The sequence below is a fragment of the Oncorhynchus keta genome, chromosome 12 (genome assembly GCF_023373465.1).
Source record: "Oncorhynchus keta strain PuntledgeMale-10-30-2019 chromosome 12, Oket_V2, whole genome shotgun sequence".
Lineage (NCBI taxonomy): Eukaryota > Metazoa > Chordata > Actinopteri > Salmoniformes > Salmonidae > Oncorhynchus > Oncorhynchus keta.
Window position 1 is genome coordinate 18,864,620 of NC_068432.1, and position 16,680 is coordinate 18,881,299.

Below are 16,680 nucleotides of genomic sequence, written 5' to 3' on the forward strand. Positions count from 1 at the left end.
GGCTGAAAGCCGTGGTATATTTAAGCAATAAGGCACGAGGGGTGTGGTATGGCCAATATACCACAGCTAAGGACTGTTCTTATGCACAACACGGAGTGCCTGGATACAGCCCCTTAGCCGTGGTATATTGACCGTATACCACAAACCCCCAAGGTTTCTTATTGCTATTATGAATTGGTTAACAACGTATTAGAGCAGTAAAATTAAATACTTTGTCATACCTGTGGTATACGGTCTGATATACCATGGCCGTCAGCCAATCAGCATTCAGGGCAACGAACCACCCAGTTTATAACAGACCGTATACCACGGGTATGACAAAATATTTATTTTTACTGCTCTAATTGCTGGTAACCAGTTAATAATAGCAATAAGGCACCCGGGGTTTTATATGGCCAATATACCACAGCTACGGGCTGTATCCAGGCACTCCGTGTTGCATCGTGCTTAAGAACAGCCCTTAGCCGTGATATATTGGCCATATATCACACCTCCTCGTGCCTTATTGCTTAAGTTTGCACTTACACATCAGATAGCTACTCTTTCTCTGCTACCTCATTCTATTTCTCTAATTCTCTAGTCTAGTATTCCCTGGTTATGTTCCACTTCTCCCTCCTCTATTTCCTCACCTCTTCCTCAGACTCTTCTTTCCTCTTTCTTGTCCTCCTCCTTACTTTCTCCAACATTTCCCATCTGTTGCGTCTTACTAGCCTTCTCTTGCTTCAATTCCTTTTTGGCCTTGCCCTTCTTTTTCTTATTGACCTTCCCTTCCTGAATATTTTGGACAAGCAGATAAAGTAATGTAAGTTTATGGGTTCTCTTCTCTTGAGCTACTATACCTAGAGCTATACTATACCAGAGAAGGACTTATGCTATACTATAGAAAGACTTACGGCCAATATTCCCTTCTTGTATTTCCTCTCACCTGTGGGGCCACTCCAGCCATTTCCTGGAGCAGCTTCCTGCCGGTCTCGCTCAGGTTGGTGATGGGAGCCAGGCGAGGGCTGTGGCGGTATGGGAAGTCCTCTGTTCGGGGCGGAGCGATAATGACAGGGTTGAGAGGAGTCTTGACAGATACAGGACCTGAGACCTTCCCTGGGCTCTGTAAGACAAGAAAGTAAAGTAACATATCAGGAAAGTGCTATGTTCAACACAATCTGTAGAAATACTTTATAACTACTCTATACACATTGCAGATACATGACTACACTCAATAAGTCATTGCCTGCATCATTTCCAATCCCCCATGTATATATATAAAAATATTTAATATGCAGAACATACCAGGAAGTCTGACTCATCGAAGGAGTGGAGAGACAGATCATCCTCGTCCATATCCCTCACATCAAGCTTTGTCACCTTTCCATTCTCAACTTTCAGCTTTGGGGTCCTCCTTTCATGATCCTCATCATCACACTGTGTATCAGAGTCAACTAGTCAGAGACCATCCTCTTCCCAGTGATGTCACTCAACAAAGACATGGACGGTAGGGTACAACTCTTTTACCTCAGATTCACAGTCAGTGAAGGAGTAGATGGAAAAGTCATCAGAACTGGAGGATGAGATCACGTCATCATATTTTCTCTCTATCAGCCGAGTCACCCTTCCAGACTGAGGAGACAGAGAAAGGCATGTACTGATGGCAGCCATAGAATACACTGGCATTGACCCTCAAGGAAATGTAGAATATGTAGGCAATCCAACATGGTTGTACAAGTAGTGAGTAATACATGGGTAACTGAAAATGCAATAAATGCAACTCCCATAACATTAGGGGTGGGGCAAAAGACCTTCCATAGTACAGGATTCTTAAGCATCTCGAATGGATAATTGTCAATTCAACCAAGCCAACCAAAATGGCCATATGAATCAACAGATTGATCTAACTGTTGTGTCTCTATGGGAACAGCAGAGATGACCTGGCTGAGAGGCTCTGGATTGATGCTCCATCCATCCCCAGATGTCTGGTCCTGCCCATAGCTCACAATGATTGGCTGTTAAAGTAAAGAATGAATTCAACACTGCTTTGCTCATTTTGGCCTTGAATTGTGTATTTGTGTTTTTGTTGTCAGGTCAGATATGACTTACAGGCTTTGGCCTTCTGTTTGCACCTTGCCGGTTGGCCACAACACGGAATCAGGGGTGTTCACCCTCACTGGTTTCAACTGTCAACACAACACGCAATTTAAAATGTGATAATATAACAAAAACAGGACAAAACAAACAAATATTTGATATTTACCACATAAGGACGGCGTCTTAAAGCTCTTTTGATTCTCTCATCATTACGATCCATCTTTCTTTCTGGGGAAAATGTCCATCAATTAATTGACACAAAACACATCCTGACACAAACAGACACACACACACAAAGATGGCATCCCAAATGGCACCCTATTCCCTATATATGTATATATATATATGTTGGGAAGGAGGTGCACCAAAAGGCCAAAGACTACCTGCAACAACCTGAGTGAAGAAAACTATTGAACAGATTAAATCAAATCTGAACACCGTTTATGTAGTGAATTAATGCATGGTTACGTCATGTTGGGTCACAGCTTTATGACTGCGCGCTTAATACGTCACAAGAGAAACGCTTGTTTGGAGCCGGACTGGTGGTATCATCTTTTAACTTACTGACTGAGTAATGGTTGTATCGCGTTTTACAATAAACGAACGTGATGTGCTTATTATATCTTACTGACTGATTAATGGTTGTTTCGATGGTTTTTTATTTTATTAAATTGTCCAATCAAATTTTAACATCTTAGATAGGCTCAACATGATATCAATAGGAAGAAACCATTCTGCTATTGTGGTTGTGAATATTGTAAATGGAAAATTTGTTTTGGTCGTAACTGACATTTTGTCATGACATTTTGTATTGTGCTTGATTATCCTCTAGTAGTTTGACAAGTATGTACTGAGCATCAACATGATCACCCGAATAGTTTAGAAAGATGTGGTTCAGAGGTTCAAGAGTTTTACTCCTGAGTTCAGGCTAACAAGTGACATTGTTGCTGTCGTTAGTATTGTATCATCAGTTTTGTTTACTGTCACTACATTTTTTTCGGTTTATCAGTTTTGTTTACAGTCATGTTTATCAGAAGATGTCTTGGAACTACAGTTTTTTCCAATGGGCATGGTACGTTAGCAAGGAGGGGTTGAGTGACTCAAGAATCATGCTCAGTAGCTAGCTAGCCACTTTGAATGGGTCTGTTGTAACGTTATCTAGCGTGCTACAACGTGTAGCTAACGCTAATGACGTAACAGATGGTGCCAGTAGGCTACAGCAGCAAGCTAGAGCACAACACATCAATGCCGCTGATGTCTGTCAACCCGATAATTTCCGTTTAATCACCTCCTCTTCCTTTGCGGTACACAAGCTCATCACATACTCCTTCCACCACCAGACAGAGACCCAGATACTCCTCAGCATTGGGGTTCTGGTGATCCTCTGTGGTGGGATTGAGAAGACTGTGGGCACTGTTTGGTTCCTCCTCATGTTTCAGCTGCTCTCTATCAACACAGGGAGGGGTGTTGTACACAACCGTGGGGCTGGTACTGTTTGGTGCATCTGCCCAGAATCAAGTGGAGGGGTTAGTTCCTGTATCCCCCTCCCTTATGGGTATGGCCACAGTGTACTCACTTATGGTTAAGGGCTTTCGTTTTTGGGGTCAGTGTACCCATGTTAGCCCTGGCCTGGCTGTTTCTAGTCATAGTAACACTTTTGGTCCCACACTCTCTTCCTCTGCAACCCCATCATAGCAGGGGGGATCTCTATCCTTACTCCAACCTTATTGTGGTTGAAAATAACTGTGATACACTGCAGTATGTCACAGCTTTAAGTGGGTTTAATAGTGTAGTTAAGTGGTAATATGTTTATGTGCGGCGCTGTGGTCTAAGGCACTGCATCTCAGTCTTCAATCCCTGGTTCGAATCTAGGCTGTATCACATCTGGCCGTTATTGGGAATCCCATAGGGCGGTGCACAATTGGCCCAGCTCTGTCCGGGTTTGGCCAGGGTAGGCCATCATTGTAAATAAGAATTTGTTCTTAACTGACTTGCCTAGTTAAATAAAGGTTCAATGAAAATAAATAATATGCTTGAAATGTGTGTTGAGTCCTCATGCTGAACATAACGGAAGTGTTCATGTTTTGTTAATCAAAATTGAACAATCTACCAGAATAACAACTGGCACCCACTTCTAGTGACACATGTCTGATGCTCAGGGGAAACTCTGGTTTTAGAAGTGTTTTTCTCCCCATCCGGTCAGATAAATAGTCCAAACAGCCAACCCAACCCGTCCTCATGGCCCTAAAGCACACTTTTGCCTCGTTTTGTATCACCTTTCAATGATACATCTGGGGGGACAAAACGCAATTTCAGAATGGGGAAGATGTCCTCTCCTGAGTTGGACAACTTGGGTTGATGTCCCCATGAACATTGATGTCCTGTATGACCCTACATAAATAGAGAAGGAAGACGGTCCACCCACCCTGAGTACTGAGAAAGCACTAGACGCATCATTTATCCTACAAGACGAGAGGTCATTAAATTAACATGATTGCTGGATGCAAGCCAGAGTACATGATGTACTACAGTATAATGAGCAGTTTCAATAGATGATCCTCAGCTGTAATTGAATACTGTACAATAGGCACCTAGTGGTCCCCCATGATTAGTTAGAGAATCACTGTTTAGTTAGATAAGCTCTGTGTAATCTCTCCACATTCTCATTGGTTGCAGAATCATACCCAGTCCAAGCCTACGCTCCAGTTTCCTCCAACCTACAGGCTACCGAGACCACACCAAAGACATTTGAAGGCTGGGCCCACTCCTACTATACACAGGGGAGCCCTGTTGAGTTCTTAGGTTATTATGTTCACAACCATGGATATGCCCTCAAGCATAGCCTTGGGTAACGTCACGAACATGAACACAGCTGCAGCCACAGTCACGGACACAGTCATTGGCAGACATCTGCCTCTCAAACCAGCAGTCACTGGGCTCCAGTGGCTCAACATCTACATTCTCAACATTCTCTCCAGTCGGTCAGTCAGTGCCCCCCCAGAGTTTCACAGCAAACATGCCGTTGTCTTCATTGACAGGCACCGTTGTCTTCATTGACAAATTGATAACATAGAAAACTCATTGAATGACAGAGACCTCTCATTTGTTATACGTTGAAATGTAATATACTTGGACATGGGGTTTGAGGTAGTACTTAAAAGGTACACGGTTTCTTCAATGATGCTTTTGGTTTGAAGAGTCAATCAAACTGAAAGTTCAGGGTCAAATCACTGCAAGAAGGTTTAGATTGTCAGTTGAATGTAAGACCACTCCTTTTGGATTGTACTTTGTGTTGTTCTACACATACGGTAGACAAATCTCTTGATCTATACAACCTTTATAAATCAGGCAATTTATTTATATTGTATTTTTCTTTCCTTAACTACTTACAGCAATGAAATTAAATAGCATCCACTCACCAGTAAATTAGATCCATTACATGCAGTTTGTTGGGCAATGCATCATTCAACATTATTGGAAATTCTGGAGCAGGGAGCAGTGGTTGAGGTTATGAAGAGTGTGGGCTACAAGGGCAGATTATGATGTCATCTATAGAAACTACATGCATACCATTTCAGTCCTGGCCAACCAAGCTGTTGAGGTAGTCTTTATAAGCTGTTGAGGTAGTCTTTATGACGTACATAACGCTGAAAGGAGGAAAAGAGAGGAGAGGTCATCGTTATAGAAAAGACTCTAACCTGCCTGAAAGACTATAATAATATTTCATCAGTGTACTGTATGTACATGCATAAGGACAAATCTGACATTAGGCCACTTTGGGTTACAAAAACATCTTCCAAGTTTTGAGTTTGCATGAACTATAATACAAGTATTGTTACAGTGCACCAACAGTGAATAACACTACACACTCAGTCACTCACGCCCATCTGCGGCCCGCTAACCGTTAGCTGTCTTATCGGCTGCTATCTGAATAGACAATCGGACAATTTATTTTTATTATTATTATTTCTTCTTCTTCTTCTTCTTGGGCCTCTATAACTATATCTATTGTTTGTTTTTTTGTGTGTGATTTGGATTAATCCCCTCTACCACACGGAACCCCACTAATCTACTGACGGAACGCGGAAGAGGTGGCTAATAACAGACCTCCATCCTTCGCTAGCTTGCTACCGATGGCCTGGCTAGCTGTCTAAATCGCCGTGACCCCCCAACCAACCTCTCTACTCACACGACTAAGCATGCCTCTCCTTAATGTCAATATGCCTTGTCCATTGCTGTTCTGGTTAGTGTTTATTGGCTTATTTCGCTGTAGATCCTCTAGTCCTGCTCACTATACCTTATCCAACCTATTAGTTCCACCACCCACACATGCAATGACATCTCCTGGTTTCAATGATGTTTCTATAGACAATATCTCTCTCTTCATCACTCAATACCTAGGTTTACCTCCACTGTATTCACATCCTACCATACCTTTGTCTGTACATTATCCCTTGATGCTATTTTATCGCCCCCAGAAACCTCCTTTTACTCTCTGTTCCAGACGTTCTAGACGACCAATTCTTATTGCTTTTAGCCGCACCCTTATTCTACTCCTCCTCTGTTCCTCTGGCGATGTAGAGGTGAATCCAGGCCCTGCAGTGCCTAGCTCCACTCCTATTCCCCAGGCGCTCTCTTTTGATGACTTCTGGGGGCGGCAGCGTAGCCTAGTGGTTAGAGCGTTGGACTAGTAACCGGAAGGTTGCGAGTTCAAACCCCCGAGCTGTCGTTCTGCCCCTGAACAGGCAGTTAACCCGTCATTGAAAATAAGAATATGTTCTTAACTGACTTGCCTGGTTAAATCAAGGTAAAATTTAAAAAAATAATAATTCTGTAACCGTAATAGCCTTGGTTTCATGCATGTTAACATTAGAAGCCTCCTCCCTAAGTTTGTTCTATTCACTGCTTTAGCACACTCTGCCAACCCGGATGTTCTAGCTGTGTCTGAATCCTGGCTTAGGAAGACCACCAAAAATTCTGAAATTTTAATTCCAAACTACAAAATTTTCAGACAAGATAGAACTGCCAAAGGGGGCAGTGTTGCAATCTACTGCAAAGATAGCCTGCAGAGTTCTGTCCTACTATCCAGGTCTGTACCCAAACAATTTGAACTTCTACTTTTAAAAATCCACCTCTCTAAAAACAAGTCTCTCACCGTTGCCGCCTGCTGTCTGCTCTGGACACCATATGTGAACTGATTTCCCCATCTATCTTCAGAGCTAGTGCTGCTAGGCGACCTAAACTGGAACATGCTTAACACCCCAGCCATCCTACAATCTAAACTTGATGCCCTCAATCTCACACAAATTATCAATGAACCTACCAGGTACCTCCCCAAAGCCTTAAACACGGGCACCCTCATAGATATCATCCTAACCAACTTGCCCTCTAAATACACCTCTGCTGTCTTCAACCAAGATCTCAGCGATCACTGCCTCATTGCCTGCATCCGTAATGGGTCAGCGGTCAAACGACCTCCACTGATCACTGTCAAACGCTCCCTGAAACACTTCAGCGAGAAGGCCTTTCTAATCGACCTGGCCGGGGTATCCTGGAAGGATATTGATCTCATCCCGTCAGTAGCATACTCCTGGGCTACAATTACCCGGGCCCACGACCGGTCTGTCGATGTCACCGCAAGAAGAGGAATAAACAGACTCACCCCATCGCGACGTCCCCCAAAGGTTAGCTCTCTAGCCCTCGCTATCTCCTGCTTGCTAATTCGGCCTGCTAACGGCTAGCTTGTCTAGCCCGGGCCTACGAACTGTTAGCTTGTTAGCACAGGCCTGCTAACCATCTGGCTCACTGCATTCCAAACACTCTGAACCCATTTACTTTCTATCTCTCTTTGATTTTTATTTTGTTTATACCTTCCGGAAACCTGCCTCACCCACTGTGATACGGAATCGCTATCACCTTTCATTTTTATTTTATTTTTATGACACACTCAAGAACCTCCAGACGCTAACCAGCTAACCAGCTACAAGCTATTTAGTCATTGTTAGTTTTTTTTTTTTTTTTTTTTTTTTAAACCTGGATAACACTCACCAGCCCAGCTTCCCTGCCCATCCACCGCTGCCCCTGGACACTGATCTCTTGGCTACATAGCTGACACACGCTGGACTGTCCATTAATCACGGTACTCCATTCTGCTTGTTTGTTTTATCTGTCGGCCCAGTTGCCTAGTCAACGCCATTTTACCTGCTGTTTGTTGTGCTAGCTGATTAGCCTCGCCTACTGTTTTTAGCTAGCTTTCCCAATTCAACACCTGTGATTACTGTATGCCTCGCTGTATGTCTCTCCCAAATGTCAATATGCCTTGTATACTGTTGTTCAGGTTAGTTATCATTGTTTTAGTTCACAATGGAGCCCCTAGATCCACTCTGCATACCCCTGTTACCTCCTTTGTCCCACCCCCCACACATGCGGTGACCTCACCCATTACAACCAGCATGTCCAGAGATACAACCTCTCATCATCACCCAGTGCCTGGGCTTACCTCCGCTGTACCCGCACCCCACCATACCCCTGTCTGCGCATTATGCCCTGAATATATTCTACCATGCCCAGAAACCTGCTCCTCTTATCCTCTGCCCCCAACGCTCTAGGCGACCAGTTTCGATAGCCTTTAGCCGCACCCTCATACTACTCCTTCTCTGTTCCGCGGGTGATGTGGAGGTAAACCCAGGCCCTGCATGTCCCCAGGTACCCTCATTTGTTGACTTCTGTGATCGAAAAGTCTTGGTTTTATGCATGTCAACATCAGAAGCCTCCTCCCTAAGTTTGTTTTACTCACTGCTTTAGCACACTCTGCTAACCCTGATGTCCTTGCCGTGTCTGAATCCTGGCTCAGGAAGGCCACCAAAAATTCAGAGATTTCCATACCCAACTATAACATCTTCCGTCAAGATAGAACTGCCAAAGGGGCGGAGTCGCAGTCTACTGCAGAGATAGCCTGCAAAGTAATGTCATACTTTCCCGGTCCATACCCAAACAGTTTGAACTACTAATTTTGAAAATTACTCTCTCCAGAAACAAGTCTCTCACTGTTGCCGCCTGCTACCGACCCCGTCAGCTCCCAGCTGTGCCCTGGACACCATTTGTGAATTGATCGCCCCCATCTAGCTTCAGAGTTTGTTCTGTTAGGTGACCTAAACTGGGATATGCTTAACACCCCGGCAGTCCTACAATCTAAGCTAGATGCCCTCAATCTCACGCAAATCATCAAGGAACCCACCAGGTACAACCCTAACTCTGTAAACAAGGGCACCCTCATAGACGTCATCCTGACCAACTGGCCCTCCAAATATACCTCCGCTGTCTTCAACCAGGATCTCAGCGATCACTGCCTCATCGCCTGTATCCGCCACGGAGCCGCAGTCAAACGACCACCCCTCATCACTGTCAAACGCTCCCTAAAACACTTCTGTGAGCAGGCCTTTCTAATCGACCTGGCCCGTGTATCCTGGAAGGACATTGACCTCATCCCGTCAGTTGAGGATGCCTGGTCATTCTTTAAAAGTAACTTCCTCACCATTTTGGATAAGCATGCTCCGTTCAAAAAATGCAGAACCAAGAACAGATACAGCCCTTGGTTCACTCCAGACCTGACTGCCCTCGACCAGCACAAAAACATCCTGTGGCGGACTGCAATAGCATCGAATAGCCCCCGTGATATGCAACTGTTCAAGGAAGTCAGGAACCACTACACGCAGTCAGTCAGGAAAGCTAAGGCCAGCTTCTTCAGGCAAAAGTTTGCATCCTGTAGCTCCAACTCCAAAAGTTCTGGGACACTGTGAAGTCCATGGAGAACAAGAGCACCTCCTCCCAGCTGCCCACTGCACTGAGGCTAGGAAACACGGTCTCCACCGATAAATCCATGATTATCGAAAACTTCAATAAGCACTTCTCAACGGCTGGCCATGCCTTCCGCCTGGCTACTCCAACCTCGGCCAACAGCTCCGCCCCCCGTAGTTCCTCACCCAAGCCTCTCCAGGTTCTCCTTTACCCAAATCCAGATAGCAGATGTTCTGAAAGAGCTGCAAAACCTGGACCCGTACAAATCAGCTGGGCTTGACAATCTGGACCCGCTATTTCTGAAACTATCTGCCGCCATTGTCGCAACCCCTATTACCAGCCTGTTCAACCTCTCTTTCATATCGTCTGAGATCCCCAAGGATTGGAAAGCTGCCGCAGTCATCCCCTCTTCAAAGGAGGAGACACCCTGGACCCAAACTGCTATAGACCTATATCCATCCTGCCCTGCCTATCTAAGGTCTTCGAAAGCCAAGTCAACAAACAGGTCACTGACCATCTCGAATCCCACCGTACCTTCTCCGCTGTGCAATCTGGTTTCCGAGCCGGTCACGGGTGCACCTCAGCCACACTCAAGGTACTAAATGATATCATAACCGCCATCGATAAAAGACAGTACTGTGCAGCCGTCTTCATCGACCTCGCCAAGGCTTTCGACTCTGTCAATCACCAAATTCTTATCGGCAGACTCAACAGCCTCGGTTTTTCGGATGACTGCCTTGCCTGGTTCACCAATTACTTTGCAGACAGAGTTCAGTGTGTCAAATCAGAGGGCATGCTGTCCGGTCCTCTGGCAGTCTCTATGGGGGTGCCACAGGGTTCAATTCTCGGGCCGACTCTTTTCTCTGTATATATCAATGATGTTGCTCTTGCTGCGGGCGATTCCCTGATCCACCTCTACGCAGACGACACCATTCTATATACTTTCGGCCCGTCACTGGACACTGTGCTATCAAACCTCAAACGAGCTTCAATGCCATACAGCACTCCTTCCGTGGCCTCCAACTGCTCTTAAACGCGAGTAAAACCAAATGCATGCTTTTCAACCGATCGCTGCCTGCACCCGCATGCCCGACTAGCATCACCACCCTGGATGGTTCCAACCTTGAATATGTGGACATCTATAAGTACCTAGGTGTCTGGCTAGACTGCAAACTCTCCTTCCAGACTCACATCAAACATCTCCAATCAAAAATCAAATCCAGAGTCGGCTTTCTATTCCGCAACAAAGCCTCCTTCACTCACGCTGCCAAGCTTACCCTAGTAAAACTGACTATCCTACCGATCCTCGACTTCGGCGATGTCATCTACAAAATGGCTTCCAACACTCTACTCAGCAAACTGGATGCAGTCTATCACAGTGCCATCCGTTTTGTCACTAAAGCACCTTATACCACCCACCACTGCGACTTGTATGCTCTAGTCGGCTGGCCCTCACTACATATTCGTCGCCAGACCCACTGGCTCAGGTCATTTACAAGTCCATGCTAGGTAAAGCTCCGCCTTATCTCAGTGCACTGGTCACGATGGCAACACCCATCCGTAGCACGCGCTCCAGCAGGTGTATCTCACTGATCATCCCTAAAGCCAACACCTCATTTGGCCGCCTTTCGTTCCAGTACTCTGCTGCCTGTGACTGGAACAGATTGCAAAAATCGCTGAAGTTGGAGACTTTTATCTCCCTCACCAACTTCAAACATCAGCTATCCGAGCAGCTAACCGATCGCTGCAGCTGTACATAGTCTATAGGTAAATAGCTCACCCTTTTTCACCTACCTCATTCCCATACTGTTTTTATACTGTTTTTATTTATTTACTTTTCTGCTCTTTTGCACACCAATATCTCTACCTGTACATGCCCATCTGATCATTTATCACTCCAGTGTTAATCTGCAAAATTGTATTATTCGCCTACCTCCTCATGCCTTTTGCACACATTGTATATAGACTGCCCATTTTTTTCTACTGTGTTATTGACTTGCTAATTGTTTACTCCATGTGTAACTCTGTGTTGTCTGTTCACACTGCTATGCTTTATCTTGGCCAGGTCGCAGTTGCAAATGAGAACTTGTTCTCAACTAGCCTACCTGGTTAAATAAAGGTGAAATAAAAATAAAAAAAAAATAAAAGTAGAGGATGCCTGGATATTTTTTTTTAAATGCCTTCCTAACCATCTTAAATAAACATGCCCCATTCAAGAAATTTAGAACCAGGAACAGATATAGCCCTTGGTTCTCCCCAGACCTGACTGCCCTTAACCAACACAAAAACATCCTATGGCGTTCTGCATTAGCATCGAACAGCCCCGTGATATGCAGCTGTTCAGGGAAGCTAGAAACCATTATACACAGGCAGTTAGAAAAGCCACGGCTAGCTTTTTCAAGCAGAAATTTGCTTCCTGCAACACTAACTCAAAAAAGTTCTGGGACACTGTAAAGTCCATGGAGAATAAGAACACCTCCTCCCAGCTGCCCACTGCACTGAAGATAGGAAACACTGTCACCACTGATAAATCCACCATAATTGAGAATTTCATTAAGCATTTTTCTACGGCTGGCCATGCTTTCCACCTGGCTACTCCTACCCCGGTCAACTGCACTGCACCCCCCACAGCAACTCGCCCAAGCCTTCCCCATTTCTCCTTCTCCCAAATCCGTTCAGCGGATGTTCTGAAAGAGCTGCAAAATCTGGACCCCTACAAATCAGCCGGGCTGACAATCTGGACCCTTTCTTTCTAAAATTATCTGCCGAAATTGTTGCCACCCATATTACTAGCCTGTTCAACCTCTCTTTCGTGTCGTCTGAGATTCCCAAAGTTTGGAAAGCAGCTGCGGTCATCCCCCTCTTCAAAGGGGGGGACACTCTTGACCCAAACTGCTACAGACCTATATCTATCCTACCATGCCTTTCTAAGGTCTTCGAAAGCCAAGTCAACAAACAGATTACCGACCATTTCGAATCTCACCATACCTTCTCTGCTATGCAATCTGGTTTCAGAGCTGGTCATGGGTGCACCTCAGCCACGCTCAAGGTCCTAAACGATATCTTAACTGCCATCGATAAGAAACATTACTGTGCAGCCGTATTCATTGATCTGGCCAAGGCTTTTGACTCTGTCAATCACCACATCCTCATCGGCAGACTCGACAGCCTTGGTTTCTCAAATGATTGCCTCGCCTGGTTCACCAACTACTTCTCTGATAGAGTTCAGTGTGTCAAATCGGAGGGCCTGCTGTCCGGACCTCTGGCAGTCTCTATGGGGGTGCCACAGGGTTCAATTATTGGACCGACTCTCTTCTCTGTATACATCAATGAGGTCGCTCTTGCTGCTGGTGAGTCTCTGATCCACCTCTACGCAGACGACACCATTCTGTATACTTCTGGCCCTTCTTTGGACACTGTGTTAACAACCCTCCAGGCAAGCTTCAATACCATACAACTCTCCTTCCGTGGCCTCCAATTGCTCTTAAATACAAGTAAAACTAAATGCATGCTCTTCAACCGAGCGCTACCTGCACCTGCCCGCCTGTCCAACATCACTACTCTGGACGGCTCTGACTTAGAATACGTGGACAACTACAAATACTTAGGTGTCTGGTTAGACTGTAAACTCTCCTTCCAGACCCATATCAAACATCTCCAATCCAAAGTTAAATCTAGAATTGGCTTCCTATTTCGCAACAAAGCATCCTTCACTCATGCTGCCAAACATACCCTTGTAAAACTGACCATCCTACCAATCCTCAACTTTGGCGATGTCATTTACAAAATAGCCTCCAATACCCTACTCAACAAATTGGATGCAGTCTATCACAGTGCAATCCGTTTTGTCACCAAAGCCCCATATACTAACCACCATTGCGACCTGTACGCTCTCGTTGGCTGGCCCTCGCTTCATTCTCGTCGCTAAACCCACTGGCTCCATGTCATCTACAAGACCCTGCTAGGTAAAGTCCCCCCTTATCTCAGCTCGCTGGTCACCATAGCATCTCCCACCTGTAGCACACGCTCCAGCAGGTATATCTCTCCAGTCACCCCCAAAACCAATTCTTTCTTTGGCCGCCTCTCCTTCCAGTTCTCTGCTGCCAATGACTGGAACGAACTACAACAATCTCTGAAACTGTAAACACTTATCTCCCTCACTAGCTTTAAGCACCAACTGTCAGAGCAGCTCACAGATTACTGCACCTGTACATAGCCCACCTATAATTTAGCCCAAACAACTACCTCTTTCCCTACTGTATTTAATGAATTTATTTATTTTGCTCCTTTGCACCCCATTATTTTTATTTCTACTTTCTTCCATTGAAAATCTACCATTCCAGTGTTTTACTTGCTATATCGTATTTACTTTGCCACCACTGCCTTTTTTTGTCTTTACCTCCCTTATCTCACCTCATTTGCTCACATCGTATATAGACTTGTTTATACTGTATTATTGACTGTATGTTTGTTTTACTCCATGTGTAACTCTGTGTCGTTGTATGTGTCAAACTGTTTTGCTTTATCTTGGCCAGGTCGCAATTGTAAATGAGAACTTGTTCTCTTACTTGCCTACCTGGTTAAATAAAGGTGAAAAAATATATGCACTGTTGCTGTTCTGTCTCCTCTGGTCTGACGCCACACCTCCCTCTTCTCCCCCTCCGTCTCAACCTTGGGTGCAAACACACAGCATCATAACACAGTAAATGGCTGGGAATGTATGAATTCTGCTACCAAGTAAGTGACCCTTACTTGAGCTTGGGGTAAAACATTTTGACTTCAGCAGGTGCGGGTCACTGGCCTGTAGGGCTCCTTGCCTTTGTTGAAGTCTGGTTTGATGGTAACCACTCCATTTCCATCTGCTCTTATCGTGCAGACAAGCATTCCTTCTCCTTTTGGCCAAGTCTGAGAAATACAATAATAAAATGCCACTTTTCAATGCCTGAATTGGAATCTACTTAAAAGTTATTACATACAAAGCAGTGTAATAAGTGTATAGGCTACATAGTGGTTTTTCCCCTTGTGCTACTCACTTGCCTGCTGGTCCCAGGTCCCCCATGATGTGCATGGTCTGTAGAGGTGTGTTGACCATGTGGCTGGTCTTCACAAAGTCCTCCAAGGGCTCCCAGGTAATCAGCCTGGACTTGGGGATGGTGCTGTCACTGCAGACCAACAGAATACCATAAACACATTTTGCATAGAAGGGTATGGTGTAATGTGAACATACCGGTACACTGTCTTCAAAGCAGCACGACGCATCAATGCTGCTTCAATTATATTCACTTTAATAATAATTCACTTTGGTGAGTAACAGGGACCTACACTGGGCGTCTGTCCTGTCGTCTGTGTCTGACATTGGCCATTCTATGTGCCAGTAAGGTAGGATTGGACTTGACCTGCGTCACCATACTCTGGGAATGCTGTAGTGAGTACATCAAAAACAGCCTTAAAACACTAACGTTTCTTTTGGACAGAAAATAGGTAAAAGCTTTGTTTTGAATAATGAAATTGTCACGTCTGCTCCAGCTCCCCCTTTAAAATCCTCCCCCTATACTTGCTTCCCGTCTCCCAGAGTCTTTGGTTACAGAACCGTTACAGAAATCGAGATTCTGTTGAAAACCACCCCTTCCCAATTGGTGTAGCAGTCAGAATCGGTGTAGGTGAAAATCCTGCAGTTCCGTCTGCCCCTGGTCCGCTCCTGAGCCATGATCTCTGTGTGGTATTGTCTCTCCAGCGGAGTCTGGCATACTGACTCACTCTGGAACAAACCCACTTCATATTGTGCACACACACACCTTACTATGCAACATCAAACTATCCTAAACAGTAAATTCTTATTTGTTATAAGGACACTGACTGAACAGCTTCTCCTGCCAGCCTACCACTAACTACTCATCATTTCTGGCTGAAACAAAACCAAGATGTTGTGGTCCATATCTAGTCACCACGAAAATGACATCTACTCAACAAAGAAGCATCTGACATCTTTCTGTTTCAAAACACCTAACATCATCTTCCTGTTTCAAAACAGTGTTAACACCTGATTGAGCCTGTGAGTTGAGGGTGTCCAGCTCAATGCCTCCCCTCTCCTGTTGAGTCCAAACCTGCTGCTGAAGGTGTTGGGAGAGGGCTGCTGTGGAGGTGACTCTCTGAATACGGATCCTGTAAACACCATTGTAAATATAAACAAAGTAAACGGGATTCTAGCTAGCTAAAAGCCATGTTTTCATGGCAAACTCAGGGATCAGGTCAAGCAATATACTGGGTGTTTATCATCATCTGCTTTGAGAGCTAACGTTAGCTAACGACAGTGTCTTGCTTGTATGGCAATGCAAGGACTAAAAGCCACACAACGGCCAACTGCAACTTACTTAATTCTAAGGTTTTTGACAGCATCCCGGGAACGATAGGCAGCCTCTCTGGTGTCGGTGCTCCAGCCGTCTGCCATGTTGTAACATTGGGAACTTTATTGATGGCTAGCTAACTAGCTAGGTTAGCAACATACATAAACGCGAGCTATGTATACAGCAGCAGGCAATTTTGCCAATTTTGTAGCTCGTACCTTTCGCAAGCGTCTGCTCGTTGCATGGTAACAACTGTCTGCCAGCCTGGTTGGGTTTCTGGCGAGCAATACAACTATTTATTGGTTCACTACCGCCACCTACCGTGGGATACATTTCAGAGCAACAGAATAAATACCCCCAGTGATAGCAGGTAAGATAATATCAGTATTATAATATTCCCTTGATGTAAAAGTTTAAGAACATCGGATGTAATTAATTAAGACAAAATTCTGTCTGACACAAA

General features: G+C 44.9%; 3 protein-coding genes across 13 annotated transcripts in view; all 3 read right to left on the bottom strand.

Moving 5' to 3' along the window:
* LOC127906104 (uncharacterized) overlaps nt 1-3,657 on the bottom strand; it is a 45,218-nt gene extending 41,561 nt beyond the window's left edge. The window contains exon 1 of the mRNA XM_052457791.1: nt 3,365-3,657. The gene's annotated coding sequence lies outside the window, so the exon portion shown is untranslated. The remainder of the gene's footprint in view (nt 1-3,364) is intronic.
* The window catches only part of LOC118391065 (uncharacterized), an 81,998-nt gene that overhangs the window by 41,263 nt on the left and 24,055 nt on the right, over nt 1-16,680 (bottom strand). For 3 of the 7 annotated variants that reach the window (XR_008060794.1, XM_052457785.1, XM_052457783.1), the window contains exon 12: nt 926-1,102. The exons of 3 other annotated variants lie outside the window; for them this stretch is intronic. Coding sequence is in view for 3 of the 4 variants with exons in the window: in XM_052457785.1 (XP_052313745.1) it covers nt 926-1,102 (177 nt within the window). In the remaining variant the exon portion in view is untranslated. Of the gene's footprint in view, nt 1-925; nt 1,103-1,284; nt 1,417-1,506; nt 1,612-16,680 lie in introns of all 7 variants that reach the window. One more of the 7 variants, XM_052457781.1, reaches the window with a different exon arrangement.
* On the bottom strand, nt 5,647-16,516 carry LOC127906292 (tectonic-like complex member MKS1). Of its 5 annotated transcripts, none has more exons than XM_052457802.1 (8): nt 16,245-16,516; nt 15,914-16,035; nt 15,497-15,631; nt 15,196-15,293; nt 14,911-15,035; nt 14,691-14,778; nt 14,450-14,544; nt 5,647-5,723 (listed from the first exon to the last, which is right to left on the bottom strand). In XM_052457802.1, the coding sequence occupies exons 1-7, from the start codon at nt 16,267-16,269 to the stop codon at nt 14,454-14,456; spliced, it is 684 nt and encodes a 227-aa protein (XP_052313762.1). In that variant the 5' UTR covers nt 16,270-16,516; the 3' UTR covers nt 5,647-5,723; nt 14,450-14,453. The 5 variants fall into 5 exon arrangements, with proteins under 5 accessions (XP_052313762.1, XP_052313765.1, XP_052313763.1 ...); XM_052457805.1 differs by having other exon boundaries at nt 14,907-15,035; nt 16,245-16,515; XM_052457803.1 differs by having other exon boundaries at nt 14,626-14,778; nt 16,245-16,514.

What these genes read in the sequence shown, in the direction of transcription:
- LOC127906292 (XM_052457802.1), bottom strand. Translation starts at nt 16,269, where the DNA reads ATGCTGTCAAAAACCTTAGAATTAA. An exon ending in CGACAGGACAGACGCCCAGT is followed by an intron (nt 15,036 to 15,195) that starts GTAGGTCCCTGT and finishes GTTGGTCTGCAG; the next exon opens with TGACAGCACCATCCCCAAGT. An exon ending in CAAACCAGACTTCAACAAAG is followed by an intron (nt 14,545 to 14,690) that starts GCAAGGAGCCCT and finishes TTTGCACCCAAG; the next exon opens with GTTGAGACGGAGGGGGAGAA.